The sequence below is a fragment of the Suncus etruscus genome, chromosome 4, assembly GCF_024139225.1.
Source record: "Suncus etruscus isolate mSunEtr1 chromosome 4, mSunEtr1.pri.cur, whole genome shotgun sequence".
Taxonomy (NCBI): Eukaryota; Metazoa; Chordata; class Mammalia; order Eulipotyphla; family Soricidae; genus Suncus; species Suncus etruscus.
Window position 1 is genome coordinate 16,397,128 of NC_064851.1, and position 18,074 is coordinate 16,415,201.

At 45.6% G+C, this 18,074-nt stretch overlaps 1 protein-coding gene across 1 annotated transcript in view; it reads left to right on the forward strand.

Moving 5' to 3' along the window:
• The window catches only part of A2ML1 (alpha-2-macroglobulin like 1), a 71,792-nt gene that overhangs the window by 42,529 nt on the left and 11,189 nt on the right, over positions 1-18,074 (forward strand). The window contains 7 exon segments of the mRNA XM_049772514.1: positions 3,661-3,875; positions 5,558-5,773; positions 5,944-6,071; positions 6,354-6,444; positions 6,714-6,782; positions 7,899-8,001; positions 9,559-9,600. Coding sequence (XP_049628471.1) covers positions 3,661-3,875; positions 5,558-5,773; positions 5,944-6,071; positions 6,354-6,444; positions 6,714-6,782; positions 7,899-8,001; positions 9,559-9,600 — 864 coding nt within the window.

The window sequence follows — 18,074 nt, forward strand, 5'->3', positions numbered from 1 at the left end:
AGGTCCAGCAGTCTTGGAAAGCTTTTGAGGTGCCAACAGTGGTAGAGTGGTTTTCATCTCAGGAGTAAAATGCTGCTAGCCTTGAATGTGAGAGGACTCAAATTCAATCCCCACCCACATCCTCCCACCCCACACCCGAAATTACCTACGGTTCAAGAGATAATACACAGAATAAGGCACTTACTTGCCTTGTGTGCCGCCAACCCCAGTTCCATCCCTGGCACTGCATCTGGAGCCCCAAGAACCACCAGGATTGATCCCTGAGCACAGAGCAAAGAGTAAGTCCTAAACACAGCTGACCATGGCCTAAAACAACCACAACAGCAGCAATAACAACAATCTGGCCTAGAGCAGTGTTCAACCTGTCCAACCTAAAGACCCACTGACCAGCAGTTAGAACCAAGACTGAAGTGCTGTGGATTTCAACCTTCCTCCATCTGCGGATTGCCACCAATCTGTGTGCAGGGAGTTGAGACCATGCTCTAGTTTTAGTGTTTGTTTGATTGGGGGGCCAGGGAGTGGTACTTGGGGCCACACCCAGAGGTGCTCAGGGACTATTTTTGGCTCTGTGCTTAGAAGTGAATCTCTTTTTTTGTTGTTGTTTTTATTGGATTTTGGTTCACACCCAGCATTGCTCAGGAATTACTCCTGGCTCTATGCTCAGAAATCGCCCCTGACAGGCTCAGGGGACCATATGGGATGCAGGGTTTCAAACCACCGACCTTCTGCATGCAAGGCAAACACCTTACCTCCATGCTATCTCTGCGGCCCCAGAAGTGAATCTTGATGGGGTTGGAGTGATAACACAATGGTAGGGCATTTGCCTTGCATGCTGCCGACTTGAGACAGACCCAGGTTCAATCCCCGCCATCTCAAATGGTCCCCCAAGCCTGCCAGAAGCAATTTCTGAGCCCAGAGCCAGGAGTAACCTCTGAGTGCTGTTGGGTGTGACCAAAAACCAAAATCAAACAAACAAAAAATATGAAGTAACCCCGGTGGTATGCAGGGCATCATATGAGGTGCCATGGTCAGGTCAGCCAGGGTCAGCTGCATACAAGATAAGTGCTTTGGGAGCTAGAAAGTGCAGTGGATAGGGCACTTACCTTGTACCAGGCCAATCTAAGGTTTTATTCTTTTGGACATTTTTTTTTTTTTTGCCACACCTGTCTGAAATGAGGCCTCAATCTCCAAAGCCAGGATACTGGGGAGACTCAGGTCTGGAAGCAAACACTGATGCAGGAAATAATCCACATACACTGAAGAGGGTGAAACTGGTTCAGGAAACCCAAACACTCAAGCCTTCAGCTCCTAAGAAGCAGACAGTTCAGTGAGGCGAGCCGAAAATGCAAAAGAGCTTTTATCTTTCTTTATTCTTTTTCTTTCTCTCCTTCTTTCTTTTTTCTTTTTTTTCTCTCTTCTCTCTATCTTCCTTTCTTTTCTCTCTTTCTTCTTTCCTTTCTTTTCTCTCTTCTTTCCTTTCTTTTTTTTGTTTTTGTTTTTGTTTTTGGGCCACACCCAGTGGCACTCAGGGGTTACCCCTGGCTCTGTGCCCAGAAATCGCTCCTGGCAGGATCAGGGGACCTTGTGGGATGCCAGAGATTAAACCTGGGTTCACCCAGGTCAGCAGCATGCAAAACAAAAGCCCTACCACTGTGCTATCGCTCCAACCCCCAAAAAGCCGTGCCAAGAGAGCTTTTTCCTAAGACCCGGATATTTATTGGGAAGAGTCTGGGGTGGAGATTAAGTAGTCTAAACACCAATCCAAGGTACTATATTTAAAGATGTTTCCGACTTGGGCTGGAGCAGTGGCACAGTGGTAGAGCATTTGCCTTGCATGCAGCTGACCTACTACGGACTGTGGTTCAATCCCTCAGCATCCCATATGGTCCCCAAAGCCAGAGCGATTTCTGAGCACATAGACAAGAGTAATCCCTGAACATCACCGGGGATGACCCCCCCCCCCCAAATAAGATGTTTCGGACCAATGAGTATCAAGGAGTATACTGAGTTTGATGTCATCCAGTTAATTTCACACACCTGGATATGCTCAGGGCTTACTCCTGACTCTGTGCTCAGGAACCATTCCCGGTAGGCTCAGGGGACCATATGGAATGCTGGGAATCGAACCCATGTTGGCGGAGGGAGGGAGGGAGGGATGGAGGGAGGGAGAAAGGGAGGGAGGGTGGGAGGAAGGAAGGAAGGAAGGAAGGAAGGAAGGAAGGAAGGAAGGAAGGAAGGAAGGAAGGAAGGAAGGAAGGAAGGAAGGAAGGAAGGAAGGAAGGAAGGAAGGAAGGAGGAATTCTCAGAATTATACACTTGCCTTTTTTGGGGGGGCACACCCATTTGATGCTCAGGGGTTACTCCTGGCTATGCATTCAGAAATCGCCCCTGGCTTGGGGGGACCATATGGGAACGCAGGGGGATCGAACCGCAGTCCGTCCTATGCTAGCGCTTGCAAGGCAGACACCTTACCTCTAGCGCCACCTTCCCGGCCCACACTTGCCCTTTTTTTTTTTTTTTTTTTTGTAGTTTTTGGGTCACACCCGGCAGTGCTCAAGGGTTATTCCTGGCTCCAGGCTCAGAAATTGCTCATGGCAGGCACAGGGGACCATGTGGGACGCCGGGATTCCAGCCGATGACCTCCTGCATGAAAGGCAAACGCCTTACCTCCATGCTATCTCTCCGGCCCCACACTTGCCTTTTTTTAGTATTTGGGATAGAGGTTAGCATACCAGGATGTGCCTGGCAGTGCTCAAGGGAACCTTATAGGGTACCCGAGATCCAACTAGGGACAACTGCATGCCAGGCTAGTTGCATGCCTCCTGTACTGTTCTTTTTTCTTCTTAAAATATTTAAGCTCTTGAGTAAGGAAAAGTCAATGCTGAAAATTGCTAAAATCCAGTCAGCAGCCCCCCACACATACACACACACACAATGTGCCCAAATACATAAAGAAGATTCTACTTATTTCCATTCTAACTTTAGGATTTGGGGGTGGGATTGGGCTTCCGCCCTTGGGGCTGCCTCCTGGACCCTTCTGCCTTTTGTTTTGTTTATTTTGTTTTAGTTTTGGCACTATACCCCATGCTCAGGGTTATTTCTGGCTCTGCACTCAGAAATTACTCCTGGAAGGCTCAGGGGACAATATGAAATATAGTTCCTTCACTTTAGGATTCATACATGAACACAGGTGGGTAGTTATCACATAATTACTAGAGGCATGCAGCAATAGCCCTAAATTGTCCTTGAGGAATTACTTGTGGGGGTGCATATACATGCATACTCACCACACAGACATTTTCTCACATCTACGTGGTGGCTGGTAAGTCCAAAGATAACTGAGAAATATATTTTTCTCAGAGTGGAAGCACAACGGTTAGGGTATTTGCCTTGTATGCAGCCAACCTGAGTTTTGATTTCTTGCCTCCCATATGGTCACCTGAGTCCTTCAGGAGTAATTCAGATCCAGAAATTGCCCATGCACCATTGGCTATTGCCAAAAACAAAACAAAACAAAAAAGAAGCATAATTTTCTAATACACAATGAGTGTTTAAGTGATAAACACTAGACTCAAAGGTGCAGCATTTCCAGTGGAGTGATGGAAAAGTCATTTCCTCTCAAGATCGTCCTTACGATGTGTCCTCCCACCTCACCCCCAGGAGAGTCCATTCACTGGAGCCAGACACCCACTCGGTCATCAAACTCCAGCCCTTGGTTGAAGCCAGAGGCTGTAGAAGTGGAACTTACTTCCTACGTACTGTTGGCCTTGATCAACAAGCCCAATCTAATTCCACAGGAGATCGCCAAGGCCACTGGTATAGTAGCTTGGTTGGCCAAGCAACGCAATGCATATGGTGGCTTCGCTTCCACACAGGTAACTAGCTTGTTCTCCTACCTGCCACTTTTCATGTGGGCTTAGGGCCAGTATGAAGAAAGGGATACTTGTATCATCCTTGTCTTCTCCGTCCAAGAACCTACAAAATCTACAAAGAGGAAGATGAGACTTATGGGTAATATAGTGAAGGATTCGCAGATTTGGCAGGTGTGAACGCATCCCTGGCATGGAAGGTGCTTGATGCTTTTTCATGATTTGGAAACATCCTCAGCTTCAGGTCTGATATGTAAAGCAGGCAGTACATCATTACTAAATATATCTATCAGATTAGAAAGCCAGGAGGGTTAGTTAGAGTAATAGTACAGTGGGTAGGGTATGTGCCTTACACACAACTGACCCTGGTTCGATTTTGGGCTCCATGTATGGTTCTCTGAGCCCTGCCAGAACGCCTTGAGCACAGAGCCAGAAATAAGCCCTGGATACTGCCAAGTGTTGCCCCAAAACAAAACTTAGAATGCCAATAATGGGATCTATAAGCATAAAAGGTTTCTTCCTGGAGTTAAAGACAGTACAGGAGAAAAGGCATTTGCGGTGATGGACCCTGGTGGTCCCTGATATAGCGTCATGGTCCTTTAAGCAATGCCAGGAGTCTGTCACTCCTCAGCACAGAGCCAGTAATTGTCCTGAGAACTTCCGGGTATGGCCTAACCCCTGCCCCTTGCTTCAGATAATGAACAGATTTCAATAAGTGGGGTGTCTAGTAAAGATGTTAATAGCGCTGAGTTTATAGGTGGTAATTAGGTGATAATGACTTAATTGGAATTAAAAAAAAAACAATATGGCTGTTTTGCTTCCTTAGTTCAGAAAGATTCTTGGCAAAGAAAGGTAGCTCAGGAAAGACTTCCTCCTGGTGAGCTCCACATAATTATATGTCATTTTTGAAAGCTGTAGAGGAAACGGTAGGGGGTGGGAGTATGGGGTGGGGGATGCTCTCAGTGACAGATATATAGCAGAGTTACTTTTCAGTGAAATCCTGGGCAACTAATTACAGGAAGTCATAGGTCATCTCCTGGTCAGGCTCAAGGGACCATTTGGGATGCCAGAGATCCAGCCCTGGTTAAGCCTGAGCAAGGCAAGCACCTTATCTGTTGTACTATTGCTCTGACCCAGACTTCCAACACTTTTAACGTTCTCTCTTCAAAAATGAACAGCATCAGATCGAAGAAAAGGCTTTGTGTGCTGAAACCCTGGCACTGAAGGAGCATCTCCAGGCATAAAAAAAAAAAAAAATCCAAAGAACTACTGTTCCATATATATATATGAAATCATTTAAATACTTATATGTAATTATATGATAGCTATAGAACTATGAATTACATAGCATTATATAGTTATATAGCTATATTTATTATAATAATCCACTTACTTTGAATGATAGTTTTTTCTGAAGCTAGGTTCCATTTCTGAGTCCTTTGTGATATTAGTGTAATGACGTGGATTGTTTCAGAAACACTTGGGTGATTGTCCCTAAGATAAGGTCTTGTGATTTCTATGTCAACATCCCCAGCATGGGCACATGCAAGGCAAGTCTCCACCTTGCTGTTCTATCTCTCTGACCCCGGATCACCCACGCTAACAGATCTCCAGTAGAGAGAGGTGCATGTTCTGTAGTGACTTGAGGTTTAGTGCATTGACTCACAAGGGGATGGTTTTTTCCCCAGGACACAGTGGTGGCCCTCCAAGCTCTTGCCAAATACGCTGCCACTGCCTATGAACCCTCAGAGGAGCTAGGCCTTGTTGTGAAATCCTCTGGAAACTTCCAGCGCTCTTTCCGCATTCAAGCCGCCAACCGGCTGGTATCTCAGCAGAAGGCTCTGCCCTATGTCCCCGGAGTCTATATGCTGGAGGCCTCCGGCCGGGGCTGTGTGTATGTGCAGGTAAGCTTGGAAACAGCGATGGAGCTGGGAATGGGGAAAGCAAAACCTCGAGGTTCCTTCCCTGCCAGCAGAACCTTTTCTCTTCCCTGACATGCAAGGAAAAGTAGGTTTGGAAGGTACAATCTGGAAAGTTCTTCCTGGCTCTGATGTGATCTATTTCCTCCCGCTAGACGGTGCTGAGATACAACATTTTTCCTCCCAAAACTGCTGAGACCTTTCAACTGAGTGTGGACACTGGAGGTGCTCAGTGTGAGTCCCCTTCTTGGCCTCGCTCCTTGACTCTCAGTATCCACGTCAGGTGAGGGGGAAGCTGAGGTGGGGAGTTGGAGGGGGCAGTGGTGGTGGTGTTGTTGGAGGACACTGGGTGACGGGCTGCACTGGATAATAGGCACCTGTGTGTATGTACTTGCATGTGTGTCCTTGTGCTTTCATACATGCATGTGTGTTCTTGAGTGTGTCTGCATGTGCACCTGTGACCTTGCGTGCATAAATGGGCTTATGTATCTGTATGTATATCTGTCTTTGAGCATGTCTACAAGTGTGCAAGGACTCATACAGGCTGGCTTCTCTTTACTCTCAGTTATGTGGGGAGCCGGGGAGCCTCCAACATGGCCATTGTGGAAGTGAAGATGCTTTCAGGGTTCAGTCCTGAGGCGGGCACCCGTCAGCAAGTAAGCAGCTTCTCTTCTCCTCACTTCATCAGTTCCATAGCCTGGGCAGTGTGGCCAATGTATACCTCATGGCTGTGTATCCAAAGGGCGCCACAGGCTTGTAAGGATTAGACCATGAGACTCTTCTTGGCGTCCTTTGCTTCTGTTTCCCACCATGGGATGGTGTACTTGACTGTTCCAGAGAGGATTCCAGAGCCTATTTCAGAGAGGATCTGGGGCACAGGGTAGCCTTGGTCTTTGAGCTTTTACCTGGTACCTTTCCTCTCTAGCTTCTACAACAACCCGTGGTAAAGAAGGTGGAGTCTGCGCCCGACATGTTGCACATCTACTTGGAGGAGGTCAGTTTTCAGGAAGTGAAGCCAAGTGTCTGGGGCACTTCTCTCACCTGTCTGACTAGGGACCCAGTCATTAAATGGGTTGTCCCCAGTACTGTTGCTGTACCCTGTTACCTCTAGAGTAGCCCGAACTATAAGATACATATTGGCAATCTTTTGTTGTTGTTGTTTGGGCTGTATTATCACTCCAGCCCTCAGAGATCATTTCTGAAGGGGTTCAGGGGACCATGTGGGATGCTAGTTAACCACCAGTGTCCTTTTTTTCCCCTAGCAATGCTCAGGGATCACTCCTGGCTCTGTGCTCAGGGATTACTCCTGGCTGGATAGGACTCAGGGGACCCTGTGGGGTGTTGGGGATTGATCTTGGTTTGCTGTGTGTAAGGCAAGCGCCCTACCTGCCGTTACCGTTGCTCTGGCCCCTTAAAGGGGGATTTCATTCTAGTTTTGTTTGTTTGTTTTTTGGGTCACACCTGGCTTCAGTCAGGGATTACTCCTGGCTCTGTGCTCAGAAATAGCTCCTGGCAGGCTTGAGGAACCATACAGGATGCCAGGGATCAAACCTGATCATCAAACCAGATCATTCTGAGTCAGTGCATGCAAAGCAAACACCCTACCACTGTGCTATTGCTCAGACCCCTCATTCTAGTTCTCTTTTTTCTTTCTTTTATTTTTTGAGGGGTTTTTGGGTCACACCCGACAACACTTAGGGGTTACTCCTAGCTCTATGCTCAGAAATCACTCCTGGTAGGTTCGAGGGACCATATGGGATGCAAGGATTCAAAACACTGTCCTGCATGCAAGACAAATACCCTACCTTCATACCATCTCTCTGACCCCTCATTCTAGTTTTCTTTTTTTTTTTTTTTTTTTTGGTTTTTGGGTCACACCCGGCAGCGCTCAGAGATTACTCCTGGCTCTATGCTCAGAAATCGCTCCTGGCAGGCTTGGGGGACCATATTGGATGCCGGGATTCAAACCACCAAACTTCTGATTGCAAGGCAAATGCCTTACCTCCATGCTATCTCTCCGGCCCCTCATTCTAGTTTTCTTTCTTTCTTTCTTTCTTTTTTTGTATTTTTCATTCTAGTTTTCTTGATGCTTTATCTGTTTCCTCTGCAGCTCAGCAAAGAGCCTCAGACCTTCACCCTCACTATCAACCAAAGCGTGTTGGTCACAAACCTGAAACCCGCAGCTGCCACCGTCTATGACTACTACCTCCCAGGTGAGTGCCAATTCCCAGAAGCCCCTGGAGTACTTGGGCTTCCTCTGTCATTGTGTCATGCCTCATTTATTCTTCCTGCACCAAAGAAAACATAATTGAACAGTGTGCTCTAAAACATGGCTCAATTATATGCCACTTGAAAAGTCTTCTACATGAGGACTGCAGAGAATATGATAGTTTGTATACAGATTTTGAATATAGGGGGCCTGGGTTCAACCCTTGGTATTGCTAGTCCCTAAGCTAAGAAAAGGAAGGAAAGAAGGAAGGAAGGAAGGAAGGAAGGAAGGAAGGAAGGAAGGAAGGAAGGAAGGAAGGAAGGAAGGAAGGAAGGGAGGGAGGGAGGAAGGAAAAAAGGGAGGGAGGGAGGGAGGAAGGAAGGAAGGAAGGAAAGAAGGAAGGAAGGAAGGAAGGAAGGAAGGAAGGAAGGAAGGAAGGAAGGAAGGAAGGAAGGAAGGAAGGAAGGAAGGAAGGAAGAATCCTACACTAGAGATATTTTATATGATGGCATCCATAAACCAAAGAAATAATATGTGTTGGGGCTGGAGTAGCAGTATAGCAGGTAGAGTACTTGCCTTGCATGCAGCTGACCTGAGTCCAGTCCCAGGTATTTCATATGGTCCCCCATATACTACCAGGAGTGATTCCTGAGTGCAGACTCAGGAGTAACCCCAAGGCAGGGAAAGAAGGAAGGAAGGAAGGAAGGAAGGAAGGAAGGAAGGAAGGAAGGAAGGAAGGAAGGAAGGAAGGAAGGAAGGAAGGAAGGAAGGAAGGAAGGAAGGAAGGAAGGAAGGAAGGAGGGAGGGAGGGAGGGAGGGAAGGAAGGGAAGGAAGGAAGGAGGGAGGGAGGGAGGAAGGGAGGGAGGAAATAAAAATGTATAGTTTTATTCTCTAGGGCAAACTATTCTTTTTCGTTTTTACCTTTGGTGGGAGCGTTGTGTGGGCCACACCCAGTGGTGCTCAGGGATTACTCCTGCTATCAACACTGGCATAAGTGATGCCAAGGATCAAATTCAGCTCAGGCAGTTGGAAAGCAAACTTAGCGCCTATACTATCTCTTCAGCCTCTTGGTCCAAATATTCTTTTTTAGTTTGTTTTGGGGCCACATCCAGCAATGCTCAGGGCTGACTCCTGGCTCTGCACTTAGGAACTACTCCTGGTGGTGCTTGGGTGACCATATGGGATGCTAGAGATCAAACCCAGGTTGACCACGTGCAAGGCAAGCACCCTACCTGTTCTCTATTGTTCAGGCCCAGCCAAACTATTCTTAAAAGATTTGCTGTCTGACTGGGAGGCAGCTCAGACTGTTTAAGATATGCCTGCCATATGCAGGGTAATCTCCAGCATCCCTCTCCCCACAAAAGAAACCTCTGCTGTTGTCAATAATTTAACAAACACATACCCATCTGGGGACTGACCTTTCTGTAAGTCTGAGACCTATAGGTCTGACGCCCATGACCTATAGGGAGTACTGAAAAGGGCAGAGACTGTGGCCTTTAGGAAGTGTTTTCTTCCATAGGTGAAGCCTGCAATATAATGATATATCATTTTCTCCTGCAGATGAACGGGTGACTATTCTGTATTCTGACCCCTGTGAACAAGGTAAGCCCAGATTGGTGGGGATGAGCTTTATTTTGTAATGTGTAATGTGGTGTGGTGTGGTGTGGTATGGTGTGTGTGTGTTTGTGTGTGTGTGTGTGTGTGTGTGTGTGTGTGTGTGTGTGTGTGTGTGTTAGAATCCTATTTGGAGGGACTTTCTACTACCATATTTCTGCTATCATCTTTTGAAGGTTTTTTTTTTTTTTTTTTTTTTTTTTGTGGTCTTTGGGTCACACTGGCAGTGCTCAGGGGTTATTCCTGGCTCCAGGTTCAGAAATTGCTCCTGGCAGGCATGGGGGACCATAAGGGACGCCGGGATTCGAACCGATGACCTCCTGCATGAAAGGCAAACACCTTACTTCCATGCTATCTCTCCGGCCGCTGAAGTGGTTTTTTTTTTAATATAAAATAAACTTGTTTCAGGTTGCCAGAGAGATAGTACAGTGGGTAGGGACCTTGCTTAGGATGAGACCAACCAGGGTTCAATCCCTGGCATCCCTTAAGGGCCCATAAGCAGATCAGTAATGATCCCTGAGCACAGAGCCAGGAGCAAGCCCTAGGCACTGCTGTGTAAGGCCCAAAACAAAATTTCATTCTTGACTATGAGTTGTTTTTAATAGGCAGGAAAGCTCCTCTACAGCTGTGAAAACTTCCTCGGAGGATCTTGACATTGTCTGCTGGTTTTGTTCTCCCCCCAGGATAAAAGTTGGAAAGAGACACGTTTCTTTCTCACTGGCATTCCTGCATATCCTCCTTCTGCCTCCTCAAAAAGCATGACTCATTCAGCCCAGTAATTTGATTTCTCTGATGGACTACCAAGTGGGTAACCGATGGGAAAGCCTGAAATCAGCTTCTTTCTGCAGCTTCACTGACGCCTGCATGCAGGATGAAGTGGTATGGGAGGTGATCTGGAATAATAATGCACTGGAAACTGCCTGGCATGGGCGACTGGGAAGGGAGGAGGACACAGGGATTAGCCGGGTCAACCCTTAAATCACTTAGGACACTTTCAGAGAGCAGGTGGCGGGAAAGAAGCTTCAGGGAAGATGAGAATTTTGAGGGGGAGATGAAATCTCAGGGAAAATGTAATTTACCACTTAGAGAATAAATGAAAATAAATAAAATTCCCATTCTTGGGAACTGGTGAGATCATACAGTGGATAGAATGCCTGCCTTATACATGGCTAACCTGGGTTGGATTTGAATCCTGGTACCTCATATGGTCCCTATGTATATCGTCAGGAATGATTCCTGAGTGCAGAGCCAGGAGTGACCTCTAAACATTGCTGAATATGGACTAAAAACTAATAATAAATTAATAAAATTAAATTTCTTTTCTTGGAAAGAAGTGTTGCATTTGACTGCGTTTCTGTGAACACCTAAGCATTTGTTTAAGGACAGATTGTGGTGGTGAAGAGATAGTACATGGGTTAAGGAGCTTCCCTTGTACTCAGCTAACTCAAGTTTAATCTCCAGCATCTTATTTGATCCTCAAATTCCACCAGTAGTGATTCCTGAGTAAGCCAGGAGTAAGGAGTAAGTAAATCAAGAGTAAGCCCTGAACATTGCCTGGTGTGTCTTACAAAACACACACACACACACACACACACACACACACACACACACACACACACACACACACAATATGAGAGACCTAACAGACAACAGGTAGTGCAAAGGATTAGAGTGCACACTTTGCATGAAGAAGATCTGGGGTCAATCCCTAGCATGGCATGCTCCCCTAGAACACACTGCCAGGAGTGAGCACAGAGTCAGGAGCATCACCTCTGAGCGTCACCAAGTATAGCTCCCAAACTAAAAAAATAAGAAAGTTGATAGGGCTAGAGAGATAATATAATGGACAGGGAAGGTACTGACCCTGTCTGCTGCTGACCCAGGTCATATGGCCTCAAACCCTTAGACTTCTAATTGGTAATTGCTCAGCTCTTTGTTCCCATCTTGTAGTGGCTTGTTGGCCAATTGCAGTCAGCAATATTAGTGTTCTATCGCCAAACATTCAGAGCTATCGGCTCATCACACAGCTGTTGGATGTGTTAGAATTCAAAGAATTATAGACAAAACAGCAACATCTTGTCTCTCTGACTTCCGGTCCTCAGTGAGCTTCCCTGTGAACTTCTGACAGGTCCTTAAGCTTCATTTCTGGATTGAGGAATGCAATGAGAAGTGCCTGCCTCGGACACATTAGGTGAAGTTGCTAAAATGCAGGTACTCTTGGTAGAGACAGACTCGCTGTTGGTGTCAGGGTCTATTGGTAGTTGCTGTGGTACTTTTCCTGACCATGACACTCATACATTTTTCTCCTTTTTTCATTTTGTTTTGTTTGGTTTTGGGGCCACACCTGTCAGTGATCAGGGCTGACTTCTGCCTCTGCACTCAGGAATCATTCCAAGTTGGACTCAGGGGACCATATGGGTTGCCTGGGATCAAACTTGGGGTCATGTGTGCAAGTACCTTATCTAAGGGTGACATAATCTGATCTTTCATATGCATTGCTCCTACTCTGGCCTAAACTTCCCTCACTCTTACCAAAATAATAAAATATTCTAGGGGCCGAAGCAGTGGTGCAAGTGTTGGGTATTTGCCTTGCAAGCGCTAACCTATGACAGACTGCGGTTAGCTCCCTGGTGTTTCATATGGTCCCCCAAGCCAAGAGCGATTTCTGAGCACATAGCCAGGAGTAACCTGAGCGTCACTAGGTGTCACCCCAAAATACCCAAAAATAAAATAAAATATTCTAGAAGAAAAAGGTTATTAGGTAGTCTTTAATTTAGCACTGATGGGTACCTTGGATTAAGTTCTTTTTGTTTTTTTGGGTTTTTTTGGGTCACACCTGGCAGTGCTCAGGGGTTACTCCTGGTTCTACACTCAGAAATTGCTCCTGGCACACTTGGGGGACCATATGGGATGCCAGGATTCAAACCACCGTCCTTTTGATTGCAAGGCAAATGCCTTACCGCTGTGCTATCTCTCCGGCCCCTGGATTGAGTTTTTAATGGATGGGTCCCTTGACAACTGTGAAGAGAAGATGAACTTATGGCCATGGTTTATATCTAGTGCAGGAAAAGATAGCTAATCCTTAGGGTTGTGGTTCATGGTCTAATAGGACATTATCACTTTGTGTTCAGCCCAGCAATCTGTTCTTCCTTTTCTCAAATTTCCTGTAAATACCCAGACTCTCAAATGCACTCTGAATGGATGAACTATCTTCCCAGTAATTCCTCAGTTGGACAAAATCTTTGACACGTGTTCATTTTACATTTGCATGAGAGTTATGGGTCTCCCTTTCTGAAAATTGTACTTTAATACCATTTTCACTGAACAGAAAAGCTGCCACTCAGAATGATTTCTGGGCATGTATTCATTGATTAGCCCAACCATGTGCTACAATAAATTTTCCCTGTGTTGGCAAACAAGGAGGAATGGAAGTTGGCAATTGGCTGGATTTCAGACAGCAAAAAAGGTCTAAGATTAGCTGTTACTTTTTGAAATATTGTCTAGCTAATGTGTTCATTTTCTCTTGTTGTTAAAAACAATTTGTCACAAACAGTGGTTTTAAACAGTTCAAATTTATTATCCTACTGTTGTCATAGATCAGAAGTCTAACATGGATAAAACTCAAAACCTGTGCTGGGCTCTTTCCTGGGGGGGAATATCTTTATCCTTATTATTTTTCAGCTTTATTTTCCTCAATTTTTTTTGTTTGTTTGGGGGGCCATACCTGGCTATGCTCAAGGCTTACTCCTAGCTATGTACTCAGGGATTGCTCCTGGTGGGCTTGGGGGTCCAGTGGGAATGTAACATGGAGTTTGAACCCAGGTTGGCCCTATGCAGACAAGCATTCCATCCACTGTACTATTGTTTCAGCATCTTTTCCATTTTCTTAAAGGTACCCTGACTTCCTTCAGGCTCCTAAGACAGCAATGGCAGGATGAGTCCTTTTCACACCACAAGCCTGTCTTTGCCCTGTTCCTTTCTGTCTTTTAAGACATTTATGGGGCTAGAGAGATAGATAACACAGCAGTAGAGCATTTGCCTTGCATGTGGCCAACCAGGGACGGACGGGGTTTGATCTCCCACATCTCATATGGTCCCCCGAGCCTGCTTGAACCAATTTCTGAGCGCAGAGCCAGGAGTAACCCCTGAATACTGCCGGGTGTGTCCCCAAAATCAAAAAAAAAAAAAAGACATTTACGGTTACCTTGGGCTCACCCAGATAATGTAGGATATTCCCGTATTTTACCATTGACTAGTTCATAACCCGAATTTCATCTGCAACCAAAATTCCTTTTTGCCGGGCTGGAGCGGTGGTGCAAAGTGGTAAGGTGTCTGCCTTGAGTGCGCTAGCCTAGGAAGAACTGCGGTTCAATCCCCTGGCATTCCATATGGTTCCCCAAGCCAGGAGTGATTTCTGAATGCATAGCCAGGAGTAACCCCTGAGCGTCACTGGGTGTGGCCCCCCCAAAAAAAAGCATTGCATCACACATTTGCAGGTTTTATGTTGTTAAGGGTGCAAAGGAGAGCCTCCAATACCCATCTGGGATTTTCAGAGATTAGATAAGTAAACAAGCGCTGGACAGATTGGTACAACAAAAAATAAAGTTAACATTTCCTGATGACAGTTTCCTGCTGTATTCATGCGAGACACAGAAAAACTGAACGACTCACCAGCAAAGCTTCAGAGGATGTTTTAAAGGCTGGGGAGACAGCACAATGACTGGAGCTTCTGCTTTGTGCACAAGATTCATGGGTTCAAGTCCCGGTGCTTCGTGTGGTCCCCATTTTGAGGGAGTCATCACCAGGAGTGACCCTCAAGCACTGAGCTGGGAGTAGTCCCTGAGCACTGGCCCCAAAGAAAACAAAACAAGGGCCCGGAGAGATAGCACAGCGGCGTTTGCCTTGCAAGCAGCCGATCCAGGACCAAAGGTGGTTGGTTCGAATCCCGGTGTCCCATATGGTCCCCCGTGCCTGCCAGGAGCTATTTCTGAGCAGACAGCCAGGAGTAACCCCTGAGCAAAGCCGGGTGTGGCCCAAAAAAACAAAACAAAACAAAACAAAACAAAACAAAAAAACCAACCAAAATTAGAGGACAGCTAGGGTCACTAAGTTAAGCAATGAACAATGGAATGTCAGCTTGGGGGGTTATCAGTATATGGTTAATAAAGGCAGATAGTTTTATTTCTGCCTCCTCCATTAAGAAAATGAGATCAGGGCCTGGAGAGATAGTACAGCGGCGCTTGCCTTGCAAGCAACTGATCCAGGACCAAAGGTGGTTGGTTCAAATCCCGGTGTCCCATATGGTCCCCTGTGCCTGCCAGGAGCTATTTCTGAGCAGACAGCCAGGAGTAACCCCTGAGCACCGCCGGGGGTGGCCCAAAAACCAAACTTCAAGGTAGGGTGTGGGGAGGAGGTTATCAGAGAGGTTTACACAAAGATAATCTCTTTTTAAGACAGAGATTTCCAGGATCTCTTTCAGGAAATTAACCTGCTGTCAAAGAACGTTAGACTTTTATTCCTCTCTACTGCACAGGGCATCTTTGGGGTCCTTGCCACCATAGTTTATAAACAGATAGACAAGAGCAAATGGGAGACCCTGAGCAGGCAGGGCCCTTGCTTTGCACACGGATGGTCTGGGTTTGATCCCTGGCACTCCATATGGTAAACCAAACCCTATAGGGCATGATTCCTGAGTGCAGAGTCAGGAGTAAGCAAGCCCTGAGCACTGCTGGGTGTGGCCCAGAAATATACCCCCCCCCCAAAAAAAGAAAAAAGCAATTAGGAAAATATACACATTTCCAAATAAATGTGTACCTAAATAAATAAATGTGTTGAAGACAATGACATAGTGAGACATAGTATAGGGGTAGTAAGGTGCTTGCTGAGCACATGGCTGACTCTGCTCATCCCCAGCACTTCATTTCTATGAGTGAGCCAAGAGTGACCCTTGAGCATTGCCAGGTGTGGCCCACAACAAGACAAACAAAAATCTAAGGGATGGAGTGGTAGGACAGTGGGTAGGGTACTTTTTATGCATGTGTCCAATTCAGGCTTAACCCCTAGTACACCGAATGATTCCCTGAGGACTGCAAGGAGTGATTCCTGAGCTCAAAGCCAAAAGTAAGCCCAGAGTAGCACTGCTTATTAGGGTTTGGATGTACGAAGTTATTGCAATTCATCACACCAAAGAGCCCAAGACCTTCTAACACTGTCTTTATATCACTTCCAGTTTTCCTCTTTCTTCTTTCTCTTTTCCTCCACTGTTCAATATTCTAGGGCCCAGGAATATTGGGCTCCTTATTCCCCAAAAATAATAAGGAAAATAAGGAATAAATAAGGTGATCTTACCTGTGGAGGTAAGATCACCTGCTTTCTGTTTGTTTTTATTTTTTGATGGTGCTGGGATAGAAGTCAGGACCTCACAGATTTGAAACATGTACTCTACAACTGATTCACATCCCTAGCCCAAGAAGCAGATATATTACATTTTATTAAAAAATTGTATGGCTTTTACTCCCTAGAGTATTTTGTTAGTTTAATTCACGAGTCCCTGTTTATTGAATCAAAGAGAGTAAATAAGGAGTTTTTCTTTTTCAATAGTAAGTTCATTAACTACACCATGCCTCAACTCATAAACTCATTAACTACACTGTGAGTTGATTAAGTTTTGAGGTAGGCTAAAGAAAGGGTGGCTAAAAGACATTTGGTGGTGATGAAAATAGATTGAGTCACCAAAGGAAACGAATAATAGCTTGTCCTATGTGCGCATGGAACATTTCATTAACAGCTCGTTTATTTCCAGTCACTACTAGGATTTAATTCCATTTCACAGAAAGAAAAGCAAGGCTGGGAAAAGGTACTTGATTGTACCTTAATGGGCAGACTTAAGTGGGGAAGCCAATTATCATAAAAACCTTGATTTTTTTTTCAAGAATGCGTGAATTTATTAATTTCTGTGGAGGCTAGTGATGGATGGAATTTATTGAGCTGAATCAATGAGGTTATTCTGAAAACTCCCCATTAAAGAAAGGAAGTATTATAGATATAGAGGAAAATTTCTCAATCTTTTTGGGTCCCTGACTGAGTCTGAACATTAAACAAAGAGATGGATTAGTTAAGAGAAAGGAGACACATTTTTATTTAATTTTCATTAATTTTGGGGGAGCTTTGTGGTCACATCCAGCAGTGCTCAGGGCTTACTCCTGGTATGACTCAGTGGACCATATGTGGTGCTAGGGATGAACACAGCAAATCACATGCAAGGCAAGTAGCTTTACCTGCTATACTATCTCTGTCTTTATACATTTTTTGTTTGTTTTTGGTCTATACTTGGAGAGAGATGCTTAGGAGTTACTCCTGGTTCTGCACTCAGGAATTACTCCTGGCGGTGCTCAAGGGACCATATGAGATGCCAGCGATTGAATCCAAACCTGGGTCAACTGTATGCAGGGCAAACACCCCAGCTGCTATACTATCACTCTCTCTTAACACACATTTTTTGGCTACATGCAGTGGTGCTCAGCTTTACACCTGGCTCTGTGCTCAGAAAATACTCCTGGCAAACTCAGGGAACCATTTGGGATGCCTGGGATTTAACCTGGTGACAGTGTACAAAGCAAACACCCCTTCCCCACTGTGCAATCGCTCCAGTCCCTTACACATTGCTTTTTAAAGATGACTGAAGAGGATAACTTGGGTGATACAACTGAATAATACAACAGTTGAGGAAGGGGATTTTTTCCATTCAGAGCATGGCAAAATAGGGGCCAGAGAGATATCATAGAGGTAGGGCATTTGCCTTGCATCCAGAAGGAAGGTGGTTCGAATCCCAGCATCGCATATGGTCCCCCGAGCCTGGCAGGAGCAATTTCTGAGCCTAGAGTCAGGAGTAACCCCTGAGCGCTGCCACGTGTGACCCAAAAACAAAATAAAACAAAAACAGCATGGCAAAATAAAGGCATAAATAAAGGGTGCATCCATATGGGATGAATAATAGAGTTCAGGGGAAAGAACACAGAGTGAGTTGGGTTGGTGTTTGGGGTTACTTGCTGCTGCTCAAGGGGAGTAAACTGACTCCCCAGTAAACATGACTATGAAAGTTATCTCAGTTCTGAGCATTGGTTAAATAGGGTGGCCAGGCTTTGAGAGGCTTCATTTTGGGCTGAGAAATTTATGTTAACAGTGCAGGGTCCGAAAAACCCGATTTCCAGCTGCCCGGCGCAGAGTAATGAAAAAGACTCAAGCCCAGCAATAATGCAAGCAAGTTCTGTATATTATCTGACCGGTCAGAGGTCCGAAACGTACCCATGGCAGAGTAGAGGTTTAAGGACCCCGAAACCTTAAGCCAGTCTCTTTTTATACAGAATTTAGACAGTTTGATTCATTCTTATCATCAAAGCACAATCTTGAAAGAAACAGGAATGAGCACTGATATAGGAGAACTGCGCCCAGGGTTGTGAGAT